The 24,036-nt window shown below is 52.1% G+C and overlaps 11 protein-coding genes across 11 annotated transcripts; 5 read left to right on the forward strand and 6 right to left on the reverse strand.

Annotated features, from left to right (window-relative positions):
• Positions 1–9: 9 nt before the first annotated feature.
• Positions 10–783, reverse strand: GT037_008559 (ubiquitin-conjugating enzyme; the record flags this gene model as incomplete). Its single annotated transcript, XM_038933606.1, has 4 exons — positions 10–149; positions 207–420; positions 519–564; positions 740–783. The coding sequence occupies 4 exons, from the start codon at positions 781–783 to the stop codon at positions 10–12; spliced, it is 444 nt and encodes a 147-aa protein (XP_038783571.1).
• A 755-nt stretch (positions 784–1,538) lies between these two features.
• GT037_008560 (glutaryl-mitochondrial precursor) lies at positions 1,539–2,961 on the reverse strand (the record flags this gene model as incomplete). Its single annotated transcript, XM_038933607.1, has 4 exons — positions 1,539–1,585; positions 1,633–1,742; positions 1,790–2,705; positions 2,754–2,961. The coding sequence occupies 4 exons, from the start codon at positions 2,959–2,961 to the stop codon at positions 1,539–1,541; spliced, it is 1,281 nt and encodes a 426-aa protein (XP_038783572.1).
• Positions 2,962–3,451: 490 nt separating this feature from the next.
• Positions 3,452–4,790, forward strand: GT037_008561 (flap endonuclease 1; the record flags this gene model as incomplete). The annotated part of the gene is made up of 3 exons (XM_038933608.1): positions 3,452–3,554; positions 3,601–4,217; positions 4,269–4,790. 3 exons carry the CDS (start codon positions 3,452–3,454, stop codon positions 4,788–4,790), a joined length of 1,242 nt encoding a protein of 413 aa, XP_038783573.1.
• A 1,698-nt stretch (positions 4,791–6,488) lies between these two features.
• Positions 6,489–7,615, reverse strand: GT037_008562 (uncharacterized protein; the record flags this gene model as incomplete). The annotated part of the gene is made up of 2 exons (XM_038933609.1): positions 6,489–6,621; positions 6,741–7,615. 2 exons carry the CDS (start codon positions 7,613–7,615, stop codon positions 6,489–6,491), a joined length of 1,008 nt encoding a protein of 335 aa, XP_038783574.1.
• A 1,006-nt stretch (positions 7,616–8,621) lies between these two features.
• GT037_008563 (uncharacterized protein) lies at positions 8,622–10,048 on the reverse strand (the record flags this gene model as incomplete). The annotated part of the gene is made up of 2 exons (XM_038933610.1): positions 8,622–9,410; positions 9,461–10,048. 2 exons carry the CDS (start codon positions 10,046–10,048, stop codon positions 8,622–8,624), a joined length of 1,377 nt encoding a protein of 458 aa, XP_038783575.1.
• A 3,149-nt stretch (positions 10,049–13,197) lies between these two features.
• Positions 13,198–14,300, forward strand: GT037_008564 (diaminopimelate epimerase-like protein; the record flags this gene model as incomplete). The annotated part of the gene is made up of 2 exons (XM_038933611.1): positions 13,198–13,610; positions 13,754–14,300. 2 exons carry the CDS (start codon positions 13,198–13,200, stop codon positions 14,298–14,300), a joined length of 960 nt encoding a protein of 319 aa, XP_038783576.1.
• A 1,471-nt stretch (positions 14,301–15,771) lies between these two features.
• GT037_008565 (uncharacterized protein) lies at positions 15,772–17,022 on the forward strand (the record flags this gene model as incomplete). The annotated part of the gene is made up of 3 exons (XM_038933612.1): positions 15,772–16,118; positions 16,168–16,253; positions 16,304–17,022. 3 exons carry the CDS (start codon positions 15,772–15,774, stop codon positions 17,020–17,022), a joined length of 1,152 nt encoding a protein of 383 aa, XP_038783577.1.
• A 915-nt stretch (positions 17,023–17,937) lies between these two features.
• Positions 17,938–18,393, forward strand: GT037_008566 (uncharacterized protein; the record flags this gene model as incomplete). The annotated part of the gene is made up of 1 exon (XM_038933613.1): positions 17,938–18,393. The coding sequence occupies one exon, from the start codon at positions 17,938–17,940 to the stop codon at positions 18,391–18,393; it is 456 nt and encodes a 151-aa protein (XP_038783578.1).
• A 231-nt stretch (positions 18,394–18,624) lies between these two features.
• On the reverse strand, positions 18,625–20,264 carry GT037_008567 (uncharacterized protein; the record flags this gene model as incomplete). Its single annotated transcript, XM_038933614.1, has 3 exons — positions 18,625–19,070; positions 19,132–19,793; positions 19,849–20,264. Coding segments are annotated over 3 exons (1,524 nt in total), but the record flags the coding sequence as incomplete, so codon positions are not given.
• Positions 20,265–20,680: 416 nt separating this feature from the next.
• On the reverse strand, positions 20,681–21,115 carry GT037_008568 (uncharacterized protein; the record flags this gene model as incomplete). The annotated part of the gene is made up of 3 exons (XM_038933615.1): positions 20,681–20,767; positions 20,826–20,906; positions 20,960–21,115. The coding sequence occupies 3 exons, from the start codon at positions 21,113–21,115 to the stop codon at positions 20,681–20,683; spliced, it is 324 nt and encodes a 107-aa protein (XP_038783580.1).
• Positions 21,116–21,296: 181 nt separating this feature from the next.
• On the forward strand, positions 21,297–23,782 carry GT037_008569 (adaptor protein complex beta subunit; the record flags this gene model as incomplete). The annotated part of the gene is made up of 6 exons (XM_038933616.1): positions 21,297–21,373; positions 21,426–21,446; positions 21,501–21,632; positions 21,684–22,321; positions 22,369–22,937; positions 22,988–23,782. 6 exons carry the CDS (start codon positions 21,297–21,299, stop codon positions 23,780–23,782), a joined length of 2,232 nt encoding a protein of 743 aa, XP_038783581.1.
• Between the last annotated feature and the right edge of the window lie 254 nt (positions 23,783–24,036).

A 24,036-nucleotide genomic window follows, 5' to 3' on the forward strand; every position in this document is an offset into this window, starting at 1 on the left:
CCGCTCAAACTAGATGGCGTACTTTCGAGTCCACTCACGCGCTGTCGATTCGTAGCGGGACCGGTCGGTCTTGTAGACGTGTGCGATCTCGGGGACGAGCGGGTCGTCAGGGTTCGGGTCTGTCAGCATCGAGCAGATACTCAGTAGCACTACAATTTTCGTTAGCATGGATTATGGATTCCCGTGGGAATTTCAAGATGGCCTACCCTTTGAGATGGTGAGGGCTGGGCTCCATTGATCTCGCAGAATGTCCAAACAGATGCTGCCGTTGGAGTTGATGTTGGGGTGGTAGATGCGGGTGGTGAAGTTGACCTTTGGGGGCTTGAAGGGGTAGTCGGTTGGGAAATGGATCGCTAGGAAGAAGACACCGCCGGAATATGGTGAGTCGCCAGGACCCATGATGGTTGCTTGCCAGTGAAACTGCCGCACAGTTAGCATGTGTTTGGCCTTGTCTCTTTTTTCCACGACTATGTCGGTGAGAGTGTCAACCGCGGGAGTCGTGCACGAGAGTGACGTACCAGATCATCTCCAATAGGGCCAGCCGAACAGGAAGAGGGAGGGTCACTAGAGGAAGGGTGTCAGCCAAATATTCCACTCTTGGTCGTCTTGCGAAGCAGCAGCGTCGGGTTCTGGCGTATGGCCTCGCACCCGGTCGCTGCCATGCCGCTGCCATGCCGCTGCCCATGCGAGCAAAAGAGAGCAAGCGAGCCTCGCCGTCGAGGGAAAGGATATCACGTACCGGCCGAGATCGGTGAGCTCCTTGTTGATGCGCTTGAGAGCCATGGCTGCTGTGTGTATGTGTGTGGGTTGGTATGGGAGGGTATCGCGGTTGTTGCGGTAGAGCGAGTTGGTGTTGAAGAGTTGAAGTGGGATGTCTGCGCAGGCAAGGCGGTTAGTTAGCGGGGGTCCAAAGAAAGCAAGTGCGGCGTATCAGCGGAAGGCTCACCCGCCACACGCCTTCACGTACCTAAGACTCGCTGTGGGTGCAAGACAGGCGGCCGAGATGTGCAAAGAGAAAGTCTGCAGTATGGGACTCAGGCAGGGGCGTTTGTATTTATCATGTGTCAGACCCAGCCGCAAAGCGGCAACACAGAGCTGACCGCCCAACTGCACAGTGTCGCTGCCCACAAAATTCACCGAGCGTTTCTACCCTGTGCAGCTAACCGCGCTTGGTGGCAACCTATCGAAGACGCAAGAAGATACGTCAAGGCTGACATGTACCTTCACAGTCGTCTTTGACTGCACTTAGTCACCGTACATTGGTCAGTCGCTCGACCTGAACTCGCGTGGCGAACTGCACTGTGGATACGAGCAGTCAGAAGTGACACTTGCCGTGTTCGAGGCCAACTCGGGAGCGTGCATCGACCTTCACATGGTTTGATGCGCGTCTACTTCTAGATAAACTCTGTCTGCATGCATAACATCTCTAGGCGCCTACAGCTAACGTGCTACTTGTGATTGGATGCGCCTTCATACACTTTTGTTGGTAGTACAGCAACAGCAGGAAAGATTCTCAAGTTGGAGCAACCTCGCTACAATCAGCAGAAGGCCTGTAATCCAGTAATGGCTCGACCGAGGATCAAAGCTGTTTTGAATTAGCCAAAATCACCGTCGTGTTTCTGTTAGACTCACAGTGGATGTCGCTCTGGCCTTCGTATGTCTGTGTCACAAACAAGTTGGCGACATGCCTTCCGATTCCGTACTCATCCGATACTGCATTTCCACCAAACACTTCTTGCAGTCTGCCCACAGTCAATACAATTTCATGCAAGCGCTTAGTACAACTTACGTTCGCGCGTTGATCAACGCTCGGTCACAGTTCTGTCTCTTGATCATAGAAATCATCTCTGGCGCAGCTTTACCTTCGTCCTTCAGGCGTCCGACTTGATGGGCAGCCAGAATACCATACGCAGCATCCGTCGTAGCATCAGCCAGCTTCTTCTGCACAAGCTGGTATTTGGCAATCGGGTTATTCTTAAACTGCTTCCTCTCTAGTGCATACTCTCGGGTCCTTGCGATGCAGTCTTCGAGAGCACCAATGGTGCCCCAGGCAATCCCATATCTGGCTGAATTGAGACAGCTGAAGGGACCCTTCAATCCCTCCACTTCCGGAAACATGTTTGCCTCGGACACGGGGCATTCGTCGAGCTGAATCATACCAGTGATGGACGCCCGTAGACCATTCTTGTTCTTGATTGGCGGAGTTTCGAGAGTACCGGGTGGACATTGGTCGCGCTCAATGACAAAGCCACGGATTTTGCCCGTACTCTGCAGCTTCGCCCAGACAAGGAGGACATCGGCAATGGGCGAGTTTGTAATCCAGGTCTTTGAACCAGACAATGAGTAGTAACCTTTCTTCGTAGGATGAGGCTTCGCAACCGTCTCCAAAGAGCCTGGATCGGATCCGTGGTTAGGCTCAGTCAGGCCAAAGCAACCAAGCAACTGGCCCTTGGCCATCTTTGGCAGCAGGCGTCCTTTTAGTTCTTCAGATCCAAACTCCTCAATACCACCCATAGCAAGTGAACTTTGAACAGAGTAGCCTGAACGATAACCTGAGTCAACCCTCTCCACGGCTCTGGTGATCAAGCCTGCAGCAACGCTGCTAACCCCGGCACACTCATAGCCTTGTATGCTTGCACCCAGCAGTCCCAGCTCACCCATCTCTTCGATGATCTTTCTGTCAAAGTTCTCATTGCGATATGCCTCTGAGCTACGTCAGCTGGCTATAGAGACCGAGGCAATGTCTCGCGTACCTAGCACTCTCGGAAGCATACGCTCCTGGCAATATGATTCAGCCGTTTCTGAGATGGCTTGCTCTTCTTCTGTAAACAAGTTGCTTGTGTTTAATGGGTCTTGCCAGTCAAACTTCACAGGAGCATGTAAGTGTCGTTTGCCGAGAGCCGCGGATCGGAGTGGAGTGCGCAATTGCCGGGTGGCATGTCTGTATGTTGGTCGAAGCATGTTGAAGTCGTGATCAAGGATGAAGAAAGTCTTCTGGCTACACAAGAGTGACTATTATACTAGGGTCGAAACGAAGATATCCGTAATTGGATGATGTTGGCCTCGGAAAACCCCACGTAGAAAGAACCGCGGTTCGGAAGCACTCCGCGCGCGGTGGCAATAAAGCCAGCATCATCACATCAAACACGCGGCGCCTGGAGCGTCTGGGGCGTCTAATAAGATCTGGCGAGATTAAATACAGGATTCGAGATGCATCCCCAGAGAATGCCTGCTGAGCCTCACTAAGCGATGACGGGCGATATGTGGGGTAGCAGTGCCAAGGAATGTAGACCGTGATTGCGCGTGAGACGCGGACGCGTCGTGATAATGGTTGGCGTCACTTCCTCCAGCCTCCACGCCCTCGCCTACGCTTCTACACACAACAATCTAGGGCTACGACATCGCCAAGCTCTATTCGATACACACTCACGCACTAGGGCAAACATCAGAGATGGGTATTAAACACCTTTACCAGCTCATCGAGGAGCATGCGCCCGAGGCAGTCAAGAAGGGCGAGATCAAGAACCAGTTTGGACGCAAAGTTGCCATAGTTCGTTCGCAGCATTCTCGGAGTAATAGGTCACTTGCTAACGTGTGCAGGATGCGTATGCATATACCAAATCTCAAATGACGCTTCGAACCTAACATCGTGTAGATCTATGAGCATCTACAGTTTCCTCATCGCTGTCCGATCTGATGGTCAGCAGCTCATGAGCGAGACAGGCGAAACCACATCACATCTCATGGGTCTCTTCTACCGCACGATGCGCATGGTCGACAACGGTATCAAGCCCCTCTACGTCTTCGACGGCGCTCCACCCAAGCTCAAGTCCGGCGAGCTCGCGAAGCGGTTTCAGCGCAAGACAGAGGCACACGCTGCGGCTGAGGAGGCAAAAGAGACAGGTACAGCCGAAGACGTCGAGAAGTTCTCGCGGCGGACCGTCAGGGTGACGAGGGAACACAACGAGGAGTGTCAGCGCCTGCTCAAGCTCATGGGCATCCCGTACATTGTTGCGCCGACTGAAGCTGAAGCCCAATGCGCGACATTGGCGAGAGGCGGTAAGGTCTACGCCGCTGCTTCAGAGGATATGGACACCTTGACCTTCGATTCACCCATCCTGCTGCGACATCTGACCTTCAGCGAGCAACGCAAAGAACCCATTCTGGAGATTCATCTGGACAAGGTACTCGAAGGCTTGAACATGGAGCGGAAACAGGTACGGCATCCAAGGGCGCTTCCAAACTCTCACCTACTAACCACTTTCCAGTTCATCGACCTCTGTATCCTCCTCGGCTGTGACTATCTCGACCCTATCAAAGGCATTGGCCCCAGCACCGCTCTCAAGCTCATCCGCGAGCATAATGACCTGGAAGGTGTCGTTGAACACATCAAGTCCCAATCCTCCAAGAAACTCACTATCCCCGACGACTGGCCCTTCGCCGATGCGCGCCTGCTCTTCCTTGAACCAGACGTCCGACCTGCCGATGACCCAGAATGCGACTTCAAGTGGGAAGCCCCAGACGTAGAAGGTCTTGTTAAGTTCCTGGTCGAGGAGAAGCATTTCAACGAGGACAGAGTACGCAATGGAGCAGCCAAGCTACAGAAGAACATGAAGACAGCGCAACAGAGCAGGTTGGAGGGTTTCTTTAAGCCCATTGAGAAGACGGCCGAGGAGAAGGCCAGTCTGAAACGCAAGGCTGAGGAGAAGCTTGAAGAGAAGAAAAAGAAGCAAAAGGCTGACGCGAAGGCGAAGAAGCAGGCCAAGGCTAAGCCGAGGACAGCTGGTTAAGGGAAACTGGTTGTTGCTTGGAGGACAAAGTCGGATTTTTGTGCACGGGAAGCTGGCGTTCATGGAATAGTGATACCTGCTGGCTTACGGCGTTTTCAATGCACACGCGCTAGCTGGTACTATGAAGTGCAAAACGCTTTGTTACTACATTCGTATGACTGCGTCATGATATATAGTGTTTTCTAATGTCAAAATACAATTTCAGATGTTATCACAACAGGTATGGTCTAAACACTACACGATAAAGTGAGGTTTTTATGTTTTAGTCTGGTGGTTCTCTTGTTGTGTTCCTGTAGTAAGTACAAGCTTTAGTCGATTCGTATACTTCAAGATTTTCCTACGCATGTACTCCCGCTCTGATCTTCTTGTATCGTTTTTCGCGCACAGAAAACTTTAGAACAGATTTAGCGTATTGCGGCACTCGACACATTGTGGCTAAACAGAGTGGTTTACTCTTGTAAAGCAAGCTGACCGACACTGTGGCCATGCCTGTCAATAACGAGAGTGCTGAGTGGGGTGATGGTGATATTGAAGGTTGTAGTCTGCGAATCATACAGGGTAGTCATTCAGACTTACCTCCTGTAATCGTTAGTATCAAACTACTGCTTTTTATGCGTGACTTGAACACAGACACTCAACAAATCATCCAAAGACATTAGTGCACTTCATTATCACATACTATTCTCTCGACACCAGCACACATCGCCCGTTACATCCGCAACTACGGTTTCGACAGGCTAGATAGCAGCGAAACAGCCTTCACCGGAATTTCAGGCGCAGAAAAGTACAATAAACATGTAACAATAGATTTCTTAGTGGGGCTATCACGGTCTACCCCAAAGAGATCATCCGCCATCCGCTTTCGAGTCACGCAACAAGCTCAGCAAAAACCCTCGAGGGACCAACACGGAACTTACCCTGACAGGCAGGGTCCACGGCTATCAAGGTACTAGCGATCGTTGAGGAACCGCTGAATTTCTACGGCAAAAGTCCGGACGTTTCAAGGAACCGAACGAACCCGGACTCGATTGTTTTGACAGACAAAGAGTTCACGCCAGTGGGTTCCAGCGGCGCACCAACCGGTTCCATGACAGCAATCGCGCCATTAGCGGAAGCATCCGCGTTTGAAGAGATAACAGCACTACGCTGGTGAAGTGCAACCGGCTACCCTACAAGAAAAAGGACAACACGGTACACTACAGAGCAACGAGCAAGAAGCTTTGTGGGTTGGAAACTTCTTCTTCTTTCGCTTTCAGAATGTGATAACCAAACCACGCTAGTGCGTAATAGGCCAAGTCGAGCCGCTGCCGCTACCATTGAAGAAACAGAGTTCGGGACTGGGAAGCCATGGCAGGTATGGCGTGAGTAACAAAACTAATGACTCTGCGCGAACATGGCGCCACGTTATCGCGCCACTTAAGGTTTTCAAGGGTTCATGATTGTTAAGTTGTTGATCGACGTCGGACCCGACTTCCCCACAAACAACGTTTCAGTGAACAGAAGTGGATCACCACGAGCTCATGTGATGCGGTTTCGAGTACCGAAAGTTTGTTATCGTTCAAGGGTCTTTTGTAACAAAGGAATTTTGCCCTTTTGGTTCTGGCATATTCCGTATTCCTCTTAGTCCTGGCACGTCAGGCGAGGCATCAACGGCAAACCTCGTCGATCCGGGAGAGTTGCTGCAAAGAGAGGTTGGCTTCATCCCTGCTCCTGCTTTGAACTTGCTGCGCCCATCATGCCAAAAATGCTGTTTTGAGTGCTGGGCGCCAGCTTCAGCGGCGAGTAGCGTGACTCTAGGAGGCGCCGATTTGCTTTGATACTGTCCAGGACCCTGCACATGTCAATTGAGTGAATGCCACGGCAGGTGTTATGCATGAACTCTGATTGTGCGCAATCGGATGTGAAACACAGAGAGAAAGGCAGAGCGGGAGATGTGCAAAGCTTACTTACCACTCTGCGTTGATAAACTTGACAGCTTTGCCGCCCGTCCTAGTAATCTCCTTTTGGATTTTGGTTGCAGCCAAGCCACCGCCTGCGCCGCCGTTTGCATTTACTCTTCCAAGAATGACATGCGTTACGGTTCGACGGCCTAGTGATATCGAGTGTCTAGCGCCGTGAGCGGCGCAGAGCTGCTTGAGCTTGTGGTCAGAGACTAGGGGAGCGGTCGAGCCGTTGAGGTAGAAGCAGAGTCCGGCGAAGATCTGGTTCTCAGGAGGCTTTGACGAGGATTGAGAGAGGTCGCTGTGGACATGCGCATCTGGTTCTGTTCCTGCATCAGAGGACACTGGAGGCGCATTCGTCTGCCCATGGTTGGACATGTCATGCGCGTTCATGGCAACACATTTGGTGTCTTTCTGTTGGGACTGCTTCCTGCCTGCCTTGCTCGCAGCCCATACCTCGGCCAGGCTCTTCTGTCCTCCTGTCCTGAGACCTTTTGCGCCCTTCTCCCAGCTGCCGTTGTCCTTGCGACCATCCTTGCCAAAGTCCTCACTGCCCGCGCCAACCGTGTCGGCGACCCGTCTACCTCCGTGCCTACCACCCTTGAACTGCTCTCCCAGCTTGAGGCTCCGCGACGCGCGCCATGACGTAGAACCAGAGAGGCGATTCTCAGCGCGCTGATGGCCTGTACTGGAGCTGTTCCAGGGGTCGAAGAAACGTCGTGGCGGTGCGGTGGCGGCAGCTAGGGAGGGCTGGCGAGGCTGACGAGTTTTGGCCGTACGCGTCGAGGTGTTGATTACTTGAGATGGGCCGGACGCGTGGGATGGGCTGTCGGCATCGCGGGCGTCGCAAGAGGTCAGCTCCGTGTTCGGGATGGATGAGGCCATATCGGGTGCTGATCGTGCTTCACGGTTAGCTTCGGGGCACCTTCATGCCGGGGATGTGATTGACTGCATTTCGCATGCCCGGTGAACGCACGTGAAGGAACTTGATGGCCATTGACGTTGCAACGGGCACCCGAAGCCGTGCTCCATGCGGCAAAGTGTGGCGGGGGCGACTTACCCTGTTGTTGTTATGCTTGCAGATGCATGTGGGAACAGCTGTGGGCTCAGTGGGCAGTGTGATTAAAACAAAGTTTACCTTGCCTAGGGTCTTGAATCGCCGTTCAATTGATTTTGCAAAACAAACTTTACCATCGGGTGTTATGAGCTCTACGCGAGACAAACAGGATCAATAGGGAAGGTCAACAACGGAAGCCTCGTTCCTTATGGTCTCGTTTCTCGCCTCATCGCGAGCGCCGCCAATGACACGCGTGCAGGACTGTGCAGTGTTGAAACAGTGTGATTGTGATATGTATTATCCATTACTCTTCCATGTCTGAAATGACACGATTACACTAAAGATTTCGGATATCGATGCGTGTTCCGCATCAAGGCACTCGCGTACCTTTTCGTATGTACAGCCGAAGAAAAGAAACATGCCAGCAAAAACAATCGTGTACTACGCCTTTGCCATGCACCCAGTTCCTGAACGCCATGCTTTATCCATCATAGATCACATAAGCCCTGATGTACTAACATGAAAATAGAAGTTTTGACCCGCGAAGGTATTGCTTCTGACAACGCCCGCTAAAATCAAGGGCCTCTCAGCCTCGTAACAAAGAACAATGGGGACTCTAATAAAATGAGTCGAAACCAGCGACCAACCTGCATGCTTTTGCGATGATGCGACGTCTCCGTCCTGCGTCCAGGGATCGCGCCGTGGCATCGGTCCGAATCGTGCTTACAACGACCCGGGATTCGTGGGTGCATGTGAACATGCTATGTTGACTCGTGGTGAAGATGTGAGTCGTCATGAAATCGTAACGGCCATCGTAATCAACCGCTCGGCTGTCTACGCCTGGGTGGTGCTCTTGCTGACTGATGCTTCGTACATCATTCGGTGCTTCTTCATCTCGTTTGCGTCGAATGGCATAGAATCGCTGCCCTTTCTGCTGGACAGAGATGCAGAGCTGCCGTTGCCAAACTTGAGACTTGCTAATGATCGGGCCTTCTTGAGCGACTTCTTCCCAGCATTCTCACCGGTCGTGGGGACGTAGTCAGCAGCGGCCCGCTGGCTGAATTGCGTTATCTCTTCCACTTCGGGCCGGGGCTTGACTCGCATGCGCTTGAACTCGCGAGTAATCCTCTCGAGCTTGCTGAGGCCCTTCGGGGCCGGGGCATAGCTTTGCATGGGTTCGGATGCCTGCTCGCCATGCATGCTGGAGCCTACACTGGGCCGGCGTTCGGAACCAAAGCTCACACCAGAATCATGCTTCTTCTCTTTTCCGGGTCCGTTCATGTAGCGATCAAAAGACTCGGGTCCATGGGTGGCTATGCAGTCTTGAATCATGTTCTGGGCAACTCGGAGGTACTTGTCGACAATCCTCTGGACAGTGGGCCAACCGGTTCGATCTTCGGGACGTTTGTCCCTGTTGATCAGGGGCAGCAAGACATCAGGTCCTCTCTTTTGCACCTGACTAATCAGTTCGAAGAAGATCTGGCGCTCTTCTTTCAGGGCTTCGTGGTTCAGGAACTGTGAAGGAAGCTTGGTCTGGCCGTGAACAGGAGGGAAGAGGGTGTTGAGATAGCTGATGCAGTTGAGCTTGTTGAACTCTTCATCTGAAAGGTGATTGATCATGATCTGCCAGCGGATGTTAGTAGATCACGTGTGAAAGAAGTGGCATAGCTTACCCATCGGCGGAGTCCGACCCAGAGCTGAGCGTAGTACGACTCAGCTTTTCGGTTCTTGCCCTCAAGATTATTGATCCAGAGTGCAATGCCGGGTGCCTTTTCGGCTACACGGGCCATGTCGGCATCCCATGTGTCCCTGTGGACATCAAGGGCCTCGAAGGTGGTGGCCATTTCCCTCCGTCGGCGCGTCTCGAGATCTTTGAGGTAGTCGAGAGCTGTCAAGGCTTGGCTCCAGTCAACATCAGCCGGCTCAGGCATGAAGGTCCGGCTGACAAAGTTTACGATGAAAGCGGGTGGGAGTGCGCTGGTCCGTGTGGGTAATGCTTTGAGCTGGTTCATCAAAGATGAGGTAAAGCTCATGGCGGCAGCTTCGGTAGGGTTCCATGCAAATTGGCTGGAGACTGGTGATGTGCTGCCGGACTTGGCCAGGCTCTTGGGGAATGGTTGGGCGCGGTCCACACGGTTGAGCTCGTACATGGTTTTGAGGGGGATGTCGTAGCTTCCGGGGTACTGTAAGACGTGTTCGAGAACGTAGGCCATTGAGTTGTGGTTCTCATCCGACGCGCTCCGGGAATGATTTGATGCCATAGTGCTGAGCACGTGAGCGTGGCAGGGCAATCAAAGGGTCCAGGCGGCGGCGCAGCGCTAAACCTGCGCGTATCGCAGAGAAGCAAAGACGGAAAGCGATGCCCGGGGAAGCGGAGTTGAGTTTGAGGGTGTTGTCAAAGAGGAGAAGGCGGTCCGTGGGAGAGAGCTAGCGGGCGCGTGGGGTTTTGGTGGGGTGGTCGTAGCGTTTACGAGAAGAAAGGAAGGCGCAACCAGCAAAGGAGGCAAGAGAAGAAAGCACGACGGCAATGCTGCAGATAAACGGTGCTACAGCTCTGGGTGATGCACGGCGAGTCGCTCCAGGCAAGTGGTGTGGCGGAGATGATGGTCCAAGTTATAAGTTGTGTTGCAAGTGACAAATGTCCAGTGTCGTCGGCGTGGGCATGTGCGACCAGGCAGGGATTTGGAATGGGCACGGTACAGGCACGGTAAACAAAAAAGAAGGACAAACACGACGATGCTCGAGCGGAGACGGTGGTGGTGTAGGGCGGGATTATGAGGAGCAGACGGTCGCAGAGGGCTGGAACGGGCAGACGTCGGGTAGGTATACAGAAAGGGTTTTGCGTTTGCTCTAGCCAACGCTTCTTCTCATGATCCCTGAGCGAGGGCCCGTGATGGTCGCTTTCGCACTTGCATGAGTGGCGTCAGTGACAGGGGCTTCCAGCTTCCCCGAGAACCACGACGACCTTGGCCTAGCGCGCCGGCGGCAACGCCTTTCAGCTCGAGTGCATCAAGTTCCCTGCCGACCCCGCCCCGAGTCAGGCACGCTGCTCCCTGCTCCAATCCATGGCTGACGCTACACATTCGCACTTGGACGACGTGCAACTCTAGGCCTCCCCTGAAGACCCTGAGACGTCACCCTCGATGTGGCAGCAGCTGTACCATGGTCGAAAACACGCAGAAAGCAATTGTGTCCCAAGCTAGCCCTTGACTGACGGCGCAGAGGGTCGGACAGCTGCGGACCCTCTGCTTCACTGAGTCGCGTTACGTCTGCCCAACCGTACGCCATCTCTGCGCCGCCCTAACTCAATTCACCATCGACGACTGTCGTCCTAATGCCAGGATAAGCCTGTACCGGCAATTGTCACCTCCATCCTTCACAGAACCCAGTGCAAAAACTCTTTCGCCTCGCACGTCAGTATCCCACAGAACCATGACCATAGCTGGCCACTTGTGAACTCTGCCCCAAAGCTTCCTGGTCCGCATCGTCTCGTCAGCTTGTGCCAATGTGTAGCGAGCCTCTGAGCAATGCGGCGTAGCAGCGCCGTTGACGATGAAACCTCAGAAAGTTGGCTCTTGTAGCCTAGACTTACGACTCATACCCTTGACCTTCAGCACAGTCGCAAACGAGATGTACCTTGCAGACTCGGAGCTGCAGCCATGCGAACTTATCACCTCCCACGCCCCCTGCCCCCGTTGTGCAAGCCTGCAGCCGAGTGGGGTGTTTGCAGCACCGATAAAAGATTGCTCATGTCACAAAAAAGCTCCATAACAGCGCTGACATTAACAACTAACGCGACGCGTCTGACATGTTGTTAAAATTAATGCTTCCGCACACTATCAATTAGGACATAGCCTGCAGTCTTCATCCCACCGTCGGACAGTGTCCGAAAGGTGTGATTGAACCCCTTCAACTACAACCACAAGTGTATGCACATCAATGGCCTTGGGCCGCGGTGCAGCAACATGGCACGCGTTCGAGATCGGACTCGTACTGGCAACGCGAAGGATCGTCCTAGCAGTCCCGAGTCCTGAGTCCTACTAGTATCAGTGCACCTCCTCGCTTGGAAACCACGCACCATCAGGTCGAGGGCATCCCCATCATGGCACCAGCCGAGATTGTCTCATTTCATCGATCGAAACACTGCGATCATACTGCACATCGCCAGATTGGCAAACTCTTGTGTCGTTTGCGCTGGCCACCGTCTGACAATCTCCTCGCAGGCCAGTCGGCCGCGGGTACTAATGCCGGTGTGTACCTAGGTATCCTCAACAATCCCCAACCGCGCAGGTACACACGCAGCTAGCCAACAATGCCAGGACGCGAGTATGAATCGATAAAGACCGTTGAAAATAATCTCCGCGTCGATCTGCTCGCGACTGGCAGACCATGACCAGCACCCCAGTTTGTCTCCACACTTAACGTTGCAGTTTTCCCATTCGTCGCAGCCCAAGATTACTCCTCTTTTGCGAGCTACACCATTGTTGCAGCAACAATCATGCGCATTGAAGATCAACTTCAGTGCGCCACGGAGATGGCGAGTAGCTGAGGCGAACAAATTGCTGAATTTCAAATCACTTTCTTGCCATCGCAGTCGCCATACAGTCATGCCATTTCTTGGTGGCGTAATCGGGCTCGACCTTGAAATCGTAGATGTGTGCCATGAACTTTGGTACGGTTACAAGAATTTGTGACCGATTCATCAGATTTAACGCGATGGTTTCCACCACACTCGCTCTTCTCCGTAACACGAGGGGTCGTCGCGGGGACAACTAGTCGAGGTCCGGCCAAGGAGTACCAGAACTCAGTTTCCTCATTACCACATTGCTGGACGTGTGTGCCAATGGCAGGCCCGCTGAGAACTTGAATGCGATATTATCCAGGTACACTGCTGTATGCATACGGTAGGGTTGACCTTACTGTTCGGCGTCAGGATACCTCGGGCATACCGGAAGGACACGTAATGTGGAGCTAATGATCCTTGGTTGGTATCTGAACAGCAACTGCACAGCCTCACGATCGCAGCCTCATCGGTCACAAAAAAGGTACGCCAAGACCGAGGGCTGTGCTATGACAAAGGCACTTCCCGACGCCATGCGTACGTCTCTCGAGCCTTCTCGCTATGCTTGGCGTGTCAACTTTGGTACCGTTTTCTCAAGTTGCCGCAAAACCTCCATCGAACTGATCGGTGGATATCACGGCAAAGGATATCTCAAATCACCTAGAACAGCCTCTGGTTCAGAGCATCTCAAAACTTGAGTCAACATCATGGCGGGGTTGCTAGATTCTTCGATGCAGTTTGCAGGTGCTTTATGAGTCATCTGACCCATGTATTCACGCAGCAACAGTAGTCCTGGACTCAAACCATCAATTGTCCATCTCAGAACAAATATCCCTTGATCTTTTGAACATGGCCTCATCCTCTCAGCTCGAATTTGTGACCGTGGACGTGTTCACGTCCCAGCCATACGGCGGCAATCCGCTGGCCATCGTTCGCATCCCGCACGACCGGACACTAACTCAGGAACAAAAGCAAACCATCGCGCGAGAGTTCAACCTATCAGAGACCACCTTCTTACACGAGAATGCGGATGGTGCGACGGAGGACAAATGGACCGTCGATATCTTCATGACATCGCAGGAACTACCGTTTGCGGGTCACCCGACTGTGGGCACGGCGTGTTATGCTTTAGAAAGGACGGCTCGGGAGCGTGGTATCCACAGCGGCGTCATGGAAGCGAGCTTCAACCTTAAAGCCGGAGATGTTGGACTGCGGTACGATTGCGGCAAGATGACGGCAAAGGCTTCCATTCCTCATGACGTGTACGTGCTGTGTTTAGAACTGTTCTCGTCGGCGGGCTTTGGAGCTTGAACTACCAGTGTTAGCACCCAGTGTTCCAGACCAACCGCCTGAGTCAATTCGGCGACCTGAACTCCAATGGACGTATGTTAGCTGATTAGTGCAGTCATATCCACGAGAAGAGATACACCAAGAACGAGCTTTTCGCACTGCAGCCTCAACTGGCAGAAGCTCACCAGGAAGGCAAGGTCGGGGTCAAAGACGACTTTGCTATTGTCTCAATTGTCAAAGGTATGACCTTTGTCCTAGTCGAACTGGAGAGTGAAGAGGCTCTGGGTATGGTATCGCTAGCTGGCCAGTCTCTTAAAATTCAAGGCCTGGATCAAGGCTGGGACCAGACGTTCATCGGGACATATTTCTTTGTTCGGACGGGAAAAAGCAATGAGGGCGTGACCAGAGTAAGAACCAGGATGATCGAGGGTCCATTGGAAGATCCGGCCACTGGTAGCGCCGCCAGTGATTTGGCAGCATATCTTTCGTTGACAGCAGGAAGAGAATCTAAGACGCTCAAGTATGAAATTATTCAGGGCGTAGAGATGGGCAGAAGAAGCGAGATCTTCATAGAAGTCGAGATGACCGAGGACGGAGCTGTATCGCAGCTGTTTCTCGAAGGCGGCGCGGTGCAGGTAATGGAGGGCCGATTGACCATCTGAGACTATGGAAGACGATAGATCCGAAAGCACGCGTGTAAGGGAGCTTCAAATTGTTAATCAAAGAACCCAACATCGAGGGCTCACGTTAGAGAAAATGGAACCTGAGAAGTTTCTGCGGGTGTTGGTTACAGATGTAGATCCATTATGCCTGAAGACACGTCTTGCCTCAGGCATGCCGACTGACCCGCAAACACCGAACTACAAAGGGAAATCCTGATTCCGTAATCCTCGACAACGCTCGAGGACCGAACCTGTAGCGGGGTTTGACATGAGCTGTCTCAGACCGATTTGCCGGGAGCACGGTCGTTGAATGTGGGCCAAAGGGGTATCTTCGCTTGCAGAGTCGATGGAGCAAGATGCAGATCTTCGAGAATGGGTATACACAATTCTGCTAATGGGTGGAGGAATGTGCTGATTTCTTGCCTGGGCGCCACGTTCATAGTGGAGCTGGTGAGTCGTCTTGACCGGGTGGTAAGACGACTTGGCAAGCAGCGATAACATCCCAAACAGCAAACATCGTGCACATCCGATTGTTATGGATCTCGGATGAAGGACTGCCGTCATTGAAGGTCTTCGCAAGAAGAGCAACTTGATTACGACATCCAACAAGGTGCGTTCAATGATACGGCGCAGGATCGTACTTGTTACTCCGTAGTCCTGCTGACACCTGTCACGCCCGTCAAAATCGAGACAGTGACAGCACAAACTAACCTTACTCGTCTGTGTAGCCCAGCACCTCCGACATTCCAGTGAGGCTCTGGGGGAGGCGTGGGTCACAGAGTGGGCCACAGCAAGTAAACCAATCTCCCCGCTGGCGTTGCGGTGGTGACGAACGGCTATCGGAATCAGTCACACATTCCTGCTGTGCATTCGGTTGTCGTATGGCGCATGGCAAGGCATCATAGGAGTTTGAGCAAGCCCTCCTCAAAATTTAGAGGATGCCTGGCTTCGTCCTAGGAGGCGCTTAGCGTATCCTCTTCGGGTTAGCGCAAACGTGGTTCTTGCACACCTCATACACGAACCGTTTCTCGGACCTCCTCTTCAATGCCTGGCGTACTCTTGTTCCGGAGAGGCTGCCATGACAGCCTCAGTCAATAGTAGGGCGCCAGTTGATGCCAGCGCCCCGTGCGCGACCTTAGAGATGCCGGTATGAGTGGGTTTGAGACGTCTCTGCCTTCATCGTGGGTTTCATGCCCGAGGAACCACGAGCCGCCTTACTAGGTTACTCTTTGCCTTCTACGTCGCCAAGGACTTAAGGCAATGCGATTCCTCCAAGATATCTGGCGTCCTCACCATCAATCAGTCGCTTGTCCTATTACACTCCGGTTCTGCAGTTGAGGGTTACATTCCTTTCTCTTCCTCTTAATTATTCATTCAGATTACGTTGAACGTGTCTGCCTTTTTGTAATCCACCGCTAGCCGGACTCCACTCTTTTTAACAGTCTTACTTTCTGTTCTTCGAGCATTCATCATGCGCTTCTCTACCCTCGTCCCTTTGCTGCTTGCGGCCGGTGTTGCCAACGCCCAATTCGGTGGTCAAGGCCAGAACAACGGCCAAAATGGACAAAATGGTGGCAACAATGGCGGCAACAATGGCGGCAACAATGGCCAGAACAACGGCCAGAACAACGGCGGTAACAACGGCGGTAACAACGGCGGTAACAACGGTCAAAACGGCGGCAACAACGGCGGCAACAATGGTGGTAACAACGGTGGTAATGGTGGTGGTTTGGCCCTCAACGCCGATGTCGTTCAGACGGCCAGTCAATCCGACGGATTCGATCAGGGTCAAGAGGACGGACAAGCCGCGTCTCTCACGTATGTTGGCACACAGATTCATCTACAAGTTCCCTACTAACTTTGTAAGTGACCAAGCCAACTTCATTAACTTCTGTCAAGGCAAGACCCTCACCAATGGTCTCCAAGTTAAGGAAGGCTCCTGCAACGGTATTGGTAAGTTTTGAACAAGCGTAACAGTGAACCCAGTCACTAATCACAAATAGTCATGGGAGATATCCCTGCTGTCGGCCAAATGATCTCGGCGGTCTTCACTGATCCCCAGAACAACGACGTCAAGCAAGAGAATCAGAAGATTGACTTCTCGGTGAAGATCACCAACTTGCAGGCGGGATCTTTCACGAACCCCGACAACACTTACTACGCTGCCCCGCAGACCCTTCAGGGAGGTAAAGTTGTTGGTCATACACATATTTCCGTTCAGGATATGGGCAACAATGCCAACAACCCTCCTGACGCTCAGACCTTTGCTTTCTTCAAGGGTATCAACGACGCCGGCGATGGCAACGGTCTTCTCACTGCTACTCTTGATGCTGGTCTTCCTGCTGGTAACTACCGTGTCTGCTCGATCACCTCTGCTAGCAACCATCAGCCTGTTGTCATGCCAGTCGCTCAACGTGGTCCCCAGGATGACTGTGTGAGATTCACTGTCGGCCAGGGCAACGGTGGCGGCAACAATGGCGGCAACAACGGCCAGAACAACGGCCAGAACAACGGTCAGAACAATGGACAGAACAATGGACAGAACAACGGCCAGAACAACGGCCAGAACAACGGTCAACAAGGCGGTCAGCAAGGTGGCCAGCAAGGAGGTCAACAGGGAGGTCAGCAAGGAGGCCAGGGCGGCTTTGGTGGCTTCGGTCGCGGACGCGGACGTGGACGATTCGGCCGCCGCAGCTTCGCCGCCCGCGACTTTGTTGCTTGAACGCCTCAAGAGGGATGAGACAGATGATGGGGCTTGGGGTTTGAGGCGGTACACGCGGTAATGGTGCTTTCCTTCTTGATGACAACTTCTATTACTGTAGTTAACATAGAACGTACTTCTGTCCCTAGAAGGGCACCGAAGGTCACTCTACGGAGATTGAAGCGGAGCGCTTCATTGGACTGGTTCTAAGGGCGCTATTTCCTTCTCTGGCGCTTAGTTACAGTTATGAAATGTAAAATTATTGAAGTTGTAATGACAAACGCGATCTCCAGTTTACCTTGGGGCACGAGGGCCTCAGTTCTGCTAGCATGTGCATGACATTCCAAGCCCTAGGCTTCATGGGCCTGTGACGCATTAAAGGCGACGAGACGTTGCTGTCTCAGGCTACTGCTCAGGCACGTGTGTTTCGGGTACTGCCAACTTTTTCACTTGCGACACATAGTGGGGACGAGCCAGCCGAGACATGCCGCTACTTGTAAGCGGAGTAGATCAGCCTTCCCTCAGACACATCAACCTTCACATAGGACATGGAATATATTTTTCCCTGTCTGTAGAAACTCCTTTCCGCATCTTTGTGCATGTGTCAGCGCCTAGCAAAACTAGCATGTGCTGTGTTGGGTAAGGCCAACCGCGGATGACTCAACAGTGATGCTCCGTGGATATATGGTGCTGATCATACCTCCTTCACAAGTTCTTAAACAGTAGCAAAGCAGAATGACGAGCGAAACATCCAATCAGGCTGGGAATTTATTTGCAGTGTGCGCACCCACATCTATCTTACCAGTTGAATTATGGCTGCATATCCTCGAACGAGCCAGCATTTACGAAGCAAATCACCTCTGGAATGCCGTACGGCATGTGTCACGGCAATTCAAGGATCTTGTTGAACGAGTGTTCGCGTCGACCTACCTCCCAATGTTCGCCATCACGCTTTCACTTCCGCGCCGCGACCCCACTTCTGGAGCTCTGCTTTGGCCAGGTGCGCCAATACCCCGCGCGCAATTGAGCATGTCGTTCGACGGCCTCAATGCCGATGAAAGCTATGCCCTGTTCCGTTCGCCGAGTGTACTCAAAGAAGGAACAAACGCAAAAAGCGTCGAAGAACTCAAAGACACTTCTGTGCTGCCACTAGAACGACTACAGGCAGCTACGTCATGGGTGCACTTCACTCGGAACCAGCTGACGGGCATAGCGATGACTGTGCCTGGACACATAAGCTGGGACGAGGAACGAAAGACTTGGATATGGAGTGTGAAGTGGAGGGATCTTATGACACAGTTTTATGCATTAAGGAAGCAGAAATCAAGCGTGCAGGTGCAGCCCTCCAAAGGCGTGACAGGTCGAACCAGATTCTCGAACAATTCTGCATAGACGACCAGACTATTTTCGTCCTCAAGCTATCAACCGCGCGCTTCCACTCCGAGACGAGAGTCGTACCCTTAATCTTGTGGACATGGCTTCAACCTGACTGGGAGACAGATCTGGATCAACAAGGTTTCTGGTTTCTTCCGACAAGCCATGTAGTAATGTGGCCAAAGAAGATGATTTCCATAGCGGCACCTTGGTCCTTCTTCCTTGTGCAATTGTTGCCAATATTAATACCAAGCTTCCTATGAGCGATGCGGCGGGCAACGTAATCCAGGCCCAGCGGATCTTCACAAAACGTTCCGAGCTCCACGCTATTCCTTCTATGAGCTTCATACCAGAAGACCGTGATTTCATGTCGTTTGTTATAGCTTTCGTAAGGTTGGAGATATGGCTCTCGAAGTCGTAGGGTGGGATCTGATGAAAGTTCCACATGCCAGAGTAGAGCTCAAAATCGTATGCGGGATCTTGATCCAGATAAAAGGGAAAATCCGACAAGATCCAATCGCGGAGGAGTTGAGTGGTCCCATTGAGAATTTTGAATGTGTTGTTCGAGCCCAATATAGCGGTTATAGGCCAGGCGGTGCTATTGTTCAATGACTGGGGCTGTATGACGACAGTATCTAGTATCCTCTCCTGTAGCATACCGTTGACAAAGCGGGAATCAATAGTGTGGGCATTCCCTGAACCAATCACTCGCATCAGCTGACGATGCATGCGACCTGCAGACGCGACTTTACTTACATGTGAGTAAACATTCCAGCAATACTGGTGTCTGGTTTCTGAGCGCCGCTTCTGGACCTCCTGGCGTATAAGCAATATAGAAATCCAAAATAGGCAGAGTCGAATTGTGAAAAGCTGTGGTGTTCCAGAAGTGGTTGCCACTAGATTCAAAGTCAAATGTTTCGACTACCATTGTCGATAAACTGGTCACCTTGCGAAAACCGAGACTACCTTCGGAGCCGGCAACGAACGTGTCGTTCACCTTGTAGCCACAGGGATCCACCGCCGAGACGACTTGTTGTGGCAAGGCTAGTTCCGTGTTGTTTTCGCATATATACTGGAGCAGGTAAGACACGTCTTGACATGTGTGACCGACGCCAAGTGTGACATACGAAGGCCATGTACAGTTCGCCGTGGAGCACTGCGCCGTGGAGGGCCTCATAGCAATTTCTGGGGTGTTGAGGACGGTGTCGATAGCCAAAGTCATTGTCGGGTCTCTGTTATTGTTGTCAAAACCAAGCCGGCGAGTGCTCGGTAGAGATTGGGGTACAAAAGTTGATGCGGCCCATGTCGAGCCACCTCCGACGACTATCATACGATCGGGATAGGTGACGATTTGTTGGAAGAAAGGCTCGAATGCTAGGCCTAGTATGGTGATCAAGGCAGCCAAGGATACAACATGCCTACATAGGTACTAGTATGTAAAAGTCTAGTGTTGGGTACATTGCCAGGACTTACTTGCATCGCGTTCTGATAAGTAGCATAGTCGCACCCCAAGGCCCACGACTGGCCGCGTCGAAAAGTTGAAAATCCCATAGTGCAGCCTCCTCTTGAAACCAGATCCATTTCAACTGACTGATCGCTTCGGAAACAGGCATTATTAATGCTGCTTTTGAAACCGCAGCGAAGACTGCAACGTATGCGTTGAGTGTGATGCCTGTTACCAAGTGTTCTGGCTGTCTTCTACCATCGTAATACCACAGTACACCTACTATAGCCGCCACACAGACGAAACTGATAATCCAGCTGAGTATCTCCCACCACCACCAATCAGTTACGATCCGGTCATAGAAGTTTGTTGATGCTCGGGCCCGGGACCTGTCTTTGGTGTCGTTTTCCTGCTCTGGTGATTTCGAGGCCGCGGAATGAAACATGTCTGGAATACAGAAGATTCTTACCTCACAGGAAGCGTATGTCGACAAGTATGAAGCAACATGTCCTCCTATCGATACGGTATGATGCTGCTTCGCCGCAATTCAGGGTCCCATGCATGCACACCAGGAATAGACAGGAGGAATGGTATCATTCCGTGCCTCACTCACTTGCGGTGGGCTTTTGATTCACCCGGCGTTAGATTGATTGGAGAATGTATCATCTAATTTTGCGACATCTATGTTGCAAGCGCCAAGGGAAATGGCTGTCCGTGTAAGCGCCGGCCACATGGTCGCTCCGTTACGAAGGGCACCAGAAATCGCTTACTCCTTTGGGCTGTGTGAGGAGCATTACACTTGTTTTTGACAAGATGAATTCGGTAGGACTTTCGTTATGTGGTGATTGGCCCTTCAGGTACTCAGCCGATGGCCTTTGCAGAAGTCATTCGCTGTGCAACCAAGCTAAAGACGGCGATTGATGACATGAATATGGCAAGATTGTAGAACTGAGTTCGCATCAGCTTGACGATATCACCAAGATTGACAAAGCTGGAGAGAACATACAGCTTTCCTCGAGTACGCGCTCTCCTCGGACTCGCTGCGCGCCTCAACGAACAGTCGACGTAGGTTCGGTAGATTGGAAGGCTACCATGTCGCATTAGAGTTGCAGTGTAGACGGGCTGCTATGCTCAACTTACCATGTTGATGTTTTGGTGCAACTGTGAGCGCAGCGGGAGCGTCGAAGCACTTCCGGGCTGGGCTAGATGCGATACATGGATGGGGCCCCAATCGCGCACGGACCACACCCTCAAGGTGGCAGTCTGGCAATCGCGAAGCTCCACGAGCATTGACATAACCCGCGTAATCACCCTGCAACGCCGCCCAACCCAGAGACGCCGAATTTTGCATGCCCTTGTAGACAATCTCAAGAGACTGCGCCTCGAATACCCCGCCCCTTGCAGCACAGGTTGCAGACCTTAGGAGCCGGAGTCGGAGGGGTTTGGCTGAGCGACTGGCCTCTGCGGTCCTACAAAGATGGCTGTCAACAGGATAAGAGGCGCATTTGCGCCCCCGCGCAAGGGAGAGACGTTTGAACTGAGGGCAGGTCTGGTGTATGATCACCCAAGAACCAGTTTAGCTATTCATAACTGACTATTGCCCTAGTTCTCAATATGCCTACGAACGGTGAGCACCTGGAACCATAAGACGCATTCGGAGCAAACACTAAGACTATGTCAGCAAAGAAGCCATTCAGAAGACTATCATGTCCATGACTTTGGGCAAGGATGTCTCGGCGCTCTTCCCTGACGTTCTGAAGAACATTGCAACTGGGGACCTTGACCAGAAGAAGCTGGTATATCTATACCTCATGTGCGTACAAGTCCGGCTGCGCATCAAGCGGAAACTGACAACACGCACCAGGAATTACGCAAAATCACATCCCGACCTCTGCATTCTCGCTGTAAACACTTTCGTACAAGACTCCGAAGACGCAAACCCACTCATACGAGCATTGGCGATCCGAACTATGGGCTGCATCCGCGTGGATAAGATGACTGATTACATGGAGGAACCTTTGCGGAAAACACTCAGAGACGAATCTCCATATGTACGGAAAACCGCAGCCCTGTGCGTAGCTAAGCTCTTCGATCTCGCACCCAACATGTGCATCGAGAACGGTTTCCTGGAACAGCTGCAGGAACTTGTTGGCGACCCAAACCCCATGGTAGTCGCAAACTCGGTCACTGCACTGGTAGAGATTCAGGAGGCAGCACCGGAAACCAAAGCTCTCGTTATTTCGTCACAACAACTGAAGAAGATGCTTTTGGCGCTGAACGAGTGTACAGAGTGGGGCAGAGTTACTCTCCTTACCACTCTCGCCGACTACAAGCCAGTGGATATCAAGGAGGCAGAGCACATTTGCGAAAGAGTTGTTCCACAGTTTCAGCACGTCAATCCAAGTGTCGTCTTGGCAGCCGTCAAGGTTGTGTTCCTGCATATGCGAAATATATCTCCTGAGATGATGAAGTCGTATGCGAAGAAGATGGCTCCGCCACTAGGTACGTTGATGATAGAGGCATAACAGGCCAACACTAACAAACTGTAGTTACACTCGTATCTTCTGCCCCCGAAGTACAATATGTTGCGCTCCGGAACATCGACCTACTGCTCCAGAAACAGCCAGACATTCTCAGCAAGGAGATGCGCGTTTTCTTCTGCAAATACAACGACCCGCCCTACCTGAAGATGCAAAAGCTGGAAATCATGGTGCGGATAGCGAATGACAAGAATGTCGATCAGTTACTGGCCGAGCTGAAGGAGTACGCCATGGAAGTGGATATGGACTTCGTGCGACGAGCAGTCAAGGCCATAGGACAGGTCGCGATCAAGATCGAGAGCGCAAGCGAAAAATGCGTCAACACGCTGCTGGACCTCATCAACACCAAAGTCAACTACGTCGTTCAGGAGGCGATTGTGGTCATCAAAGATATCTTCCGCAAATACCCTGGTTATGAAGGCATAATACCAACACTCTGCCAATGCATAGATGAGTTGGATGAGCCGAACGCCAGAGCATCTCTTATCTGGATCGTTGGAGAGTACGCGGAAAAGATCAACAATGCCGGCGAGATCCTGTCGAATTTTGTCGACACATTTGCCGAGGAGTTCACTCAAGTATGTCTGAAAATGCATGGCGGAGTACTACAAGAGCTAATATACGCCAGACACAACTTCAAATACTCACAGCAGTTGTCAAGCTCTTCTTGAAGAAGCCAGATCAGGCACAGGGCCTCGTGACGAAGGTCCTCCAGGCCGCGACTGCAGACAATGACAACCCAGATATACGAGATCGAGCATACGTCTATTGGCGACTACTGTCCAGTGATCCCGAGATCACCAAGGAGATTGTCCTCTCCGACAAACCCCCAATCTCTTCCACAATACGATCATTGCCTCCTCAGCTATTAGAGACTCTGCTTACAGAACTGTCAACACTGGCTTCGGTGTACCACAAGCCTCCAGAGGCTTTCCTTGGACAGGGCAGATTTGGCGCAGAGGCGATGCAACGAGCTGCCATTGAAGAGCAACAAGAAGAAGCAAGAGAAAATCCGATTGCAGCGGCGGCGGCAGCAGCAGCAGTCAGTGGACAAGCGCCTTCGAATGTGGAGAACCTCTTGGACATTGATTTTGACGGCTCTGCGCCCGCTTCAATGCAGAAGCAACCTACACACGGCTCATCGGGTCTTGAAGGACTGGCAGGAACCCCCCAACGTGTCGCCTCTCCTGCAGTTAACGCGCCTGCTCAACAGCAATCAAACATGGACGATCTGCTAGGCTTGTTTGGAGATGGAGGTGGTGGTGCCGCAGCACCTGCACAGGCTACGCAGATGAGCAACGACGATATTATGAATGGATTCGCAAGCATGAGCATGGAAACAAGCCAGCCCCCTCCACCAACACAGCAACTAGGCAGCGAGCCAAGCAAGAAGAGCAACCAGGACCTGTTGGACTTGTTCTAAGTAGCTGCCCTGGGGGGGAAACATGGGTTCAAGTGTTTTGTGTTAGCGAAAAGTGTGTCTAGTGAGCATCTACTGGCGCTGGGGAACATGGCTTGATACAAGTGACATGTATACAAATCGAGGGCTGATAGTGGCTAAACCGCTACGCAAGAACAGTACTCCTTCCGTGTTCCATGCTGAATTCACTGATACAGCACTACAACTGATGCACAGTGTTGTCCAGGATATTGGTTCATTAACCGTTTCCATTCCAT

Source organism: Alternaria burnsii, assembly GCF_013036055.1.
Source record: "Alternaria burnsii strain CBS107.38 chromosome Unknown 744, whole genome shotgun sequence".
In the NCBI taxonomy this organism is placed as follows: domain Eukaryota; kingdom Fungi; phylum Ascomycota; class Dothideomycetes; order Pleosporales; family Pleosporaceae; genus Alternaria; species Alternaria burnsii.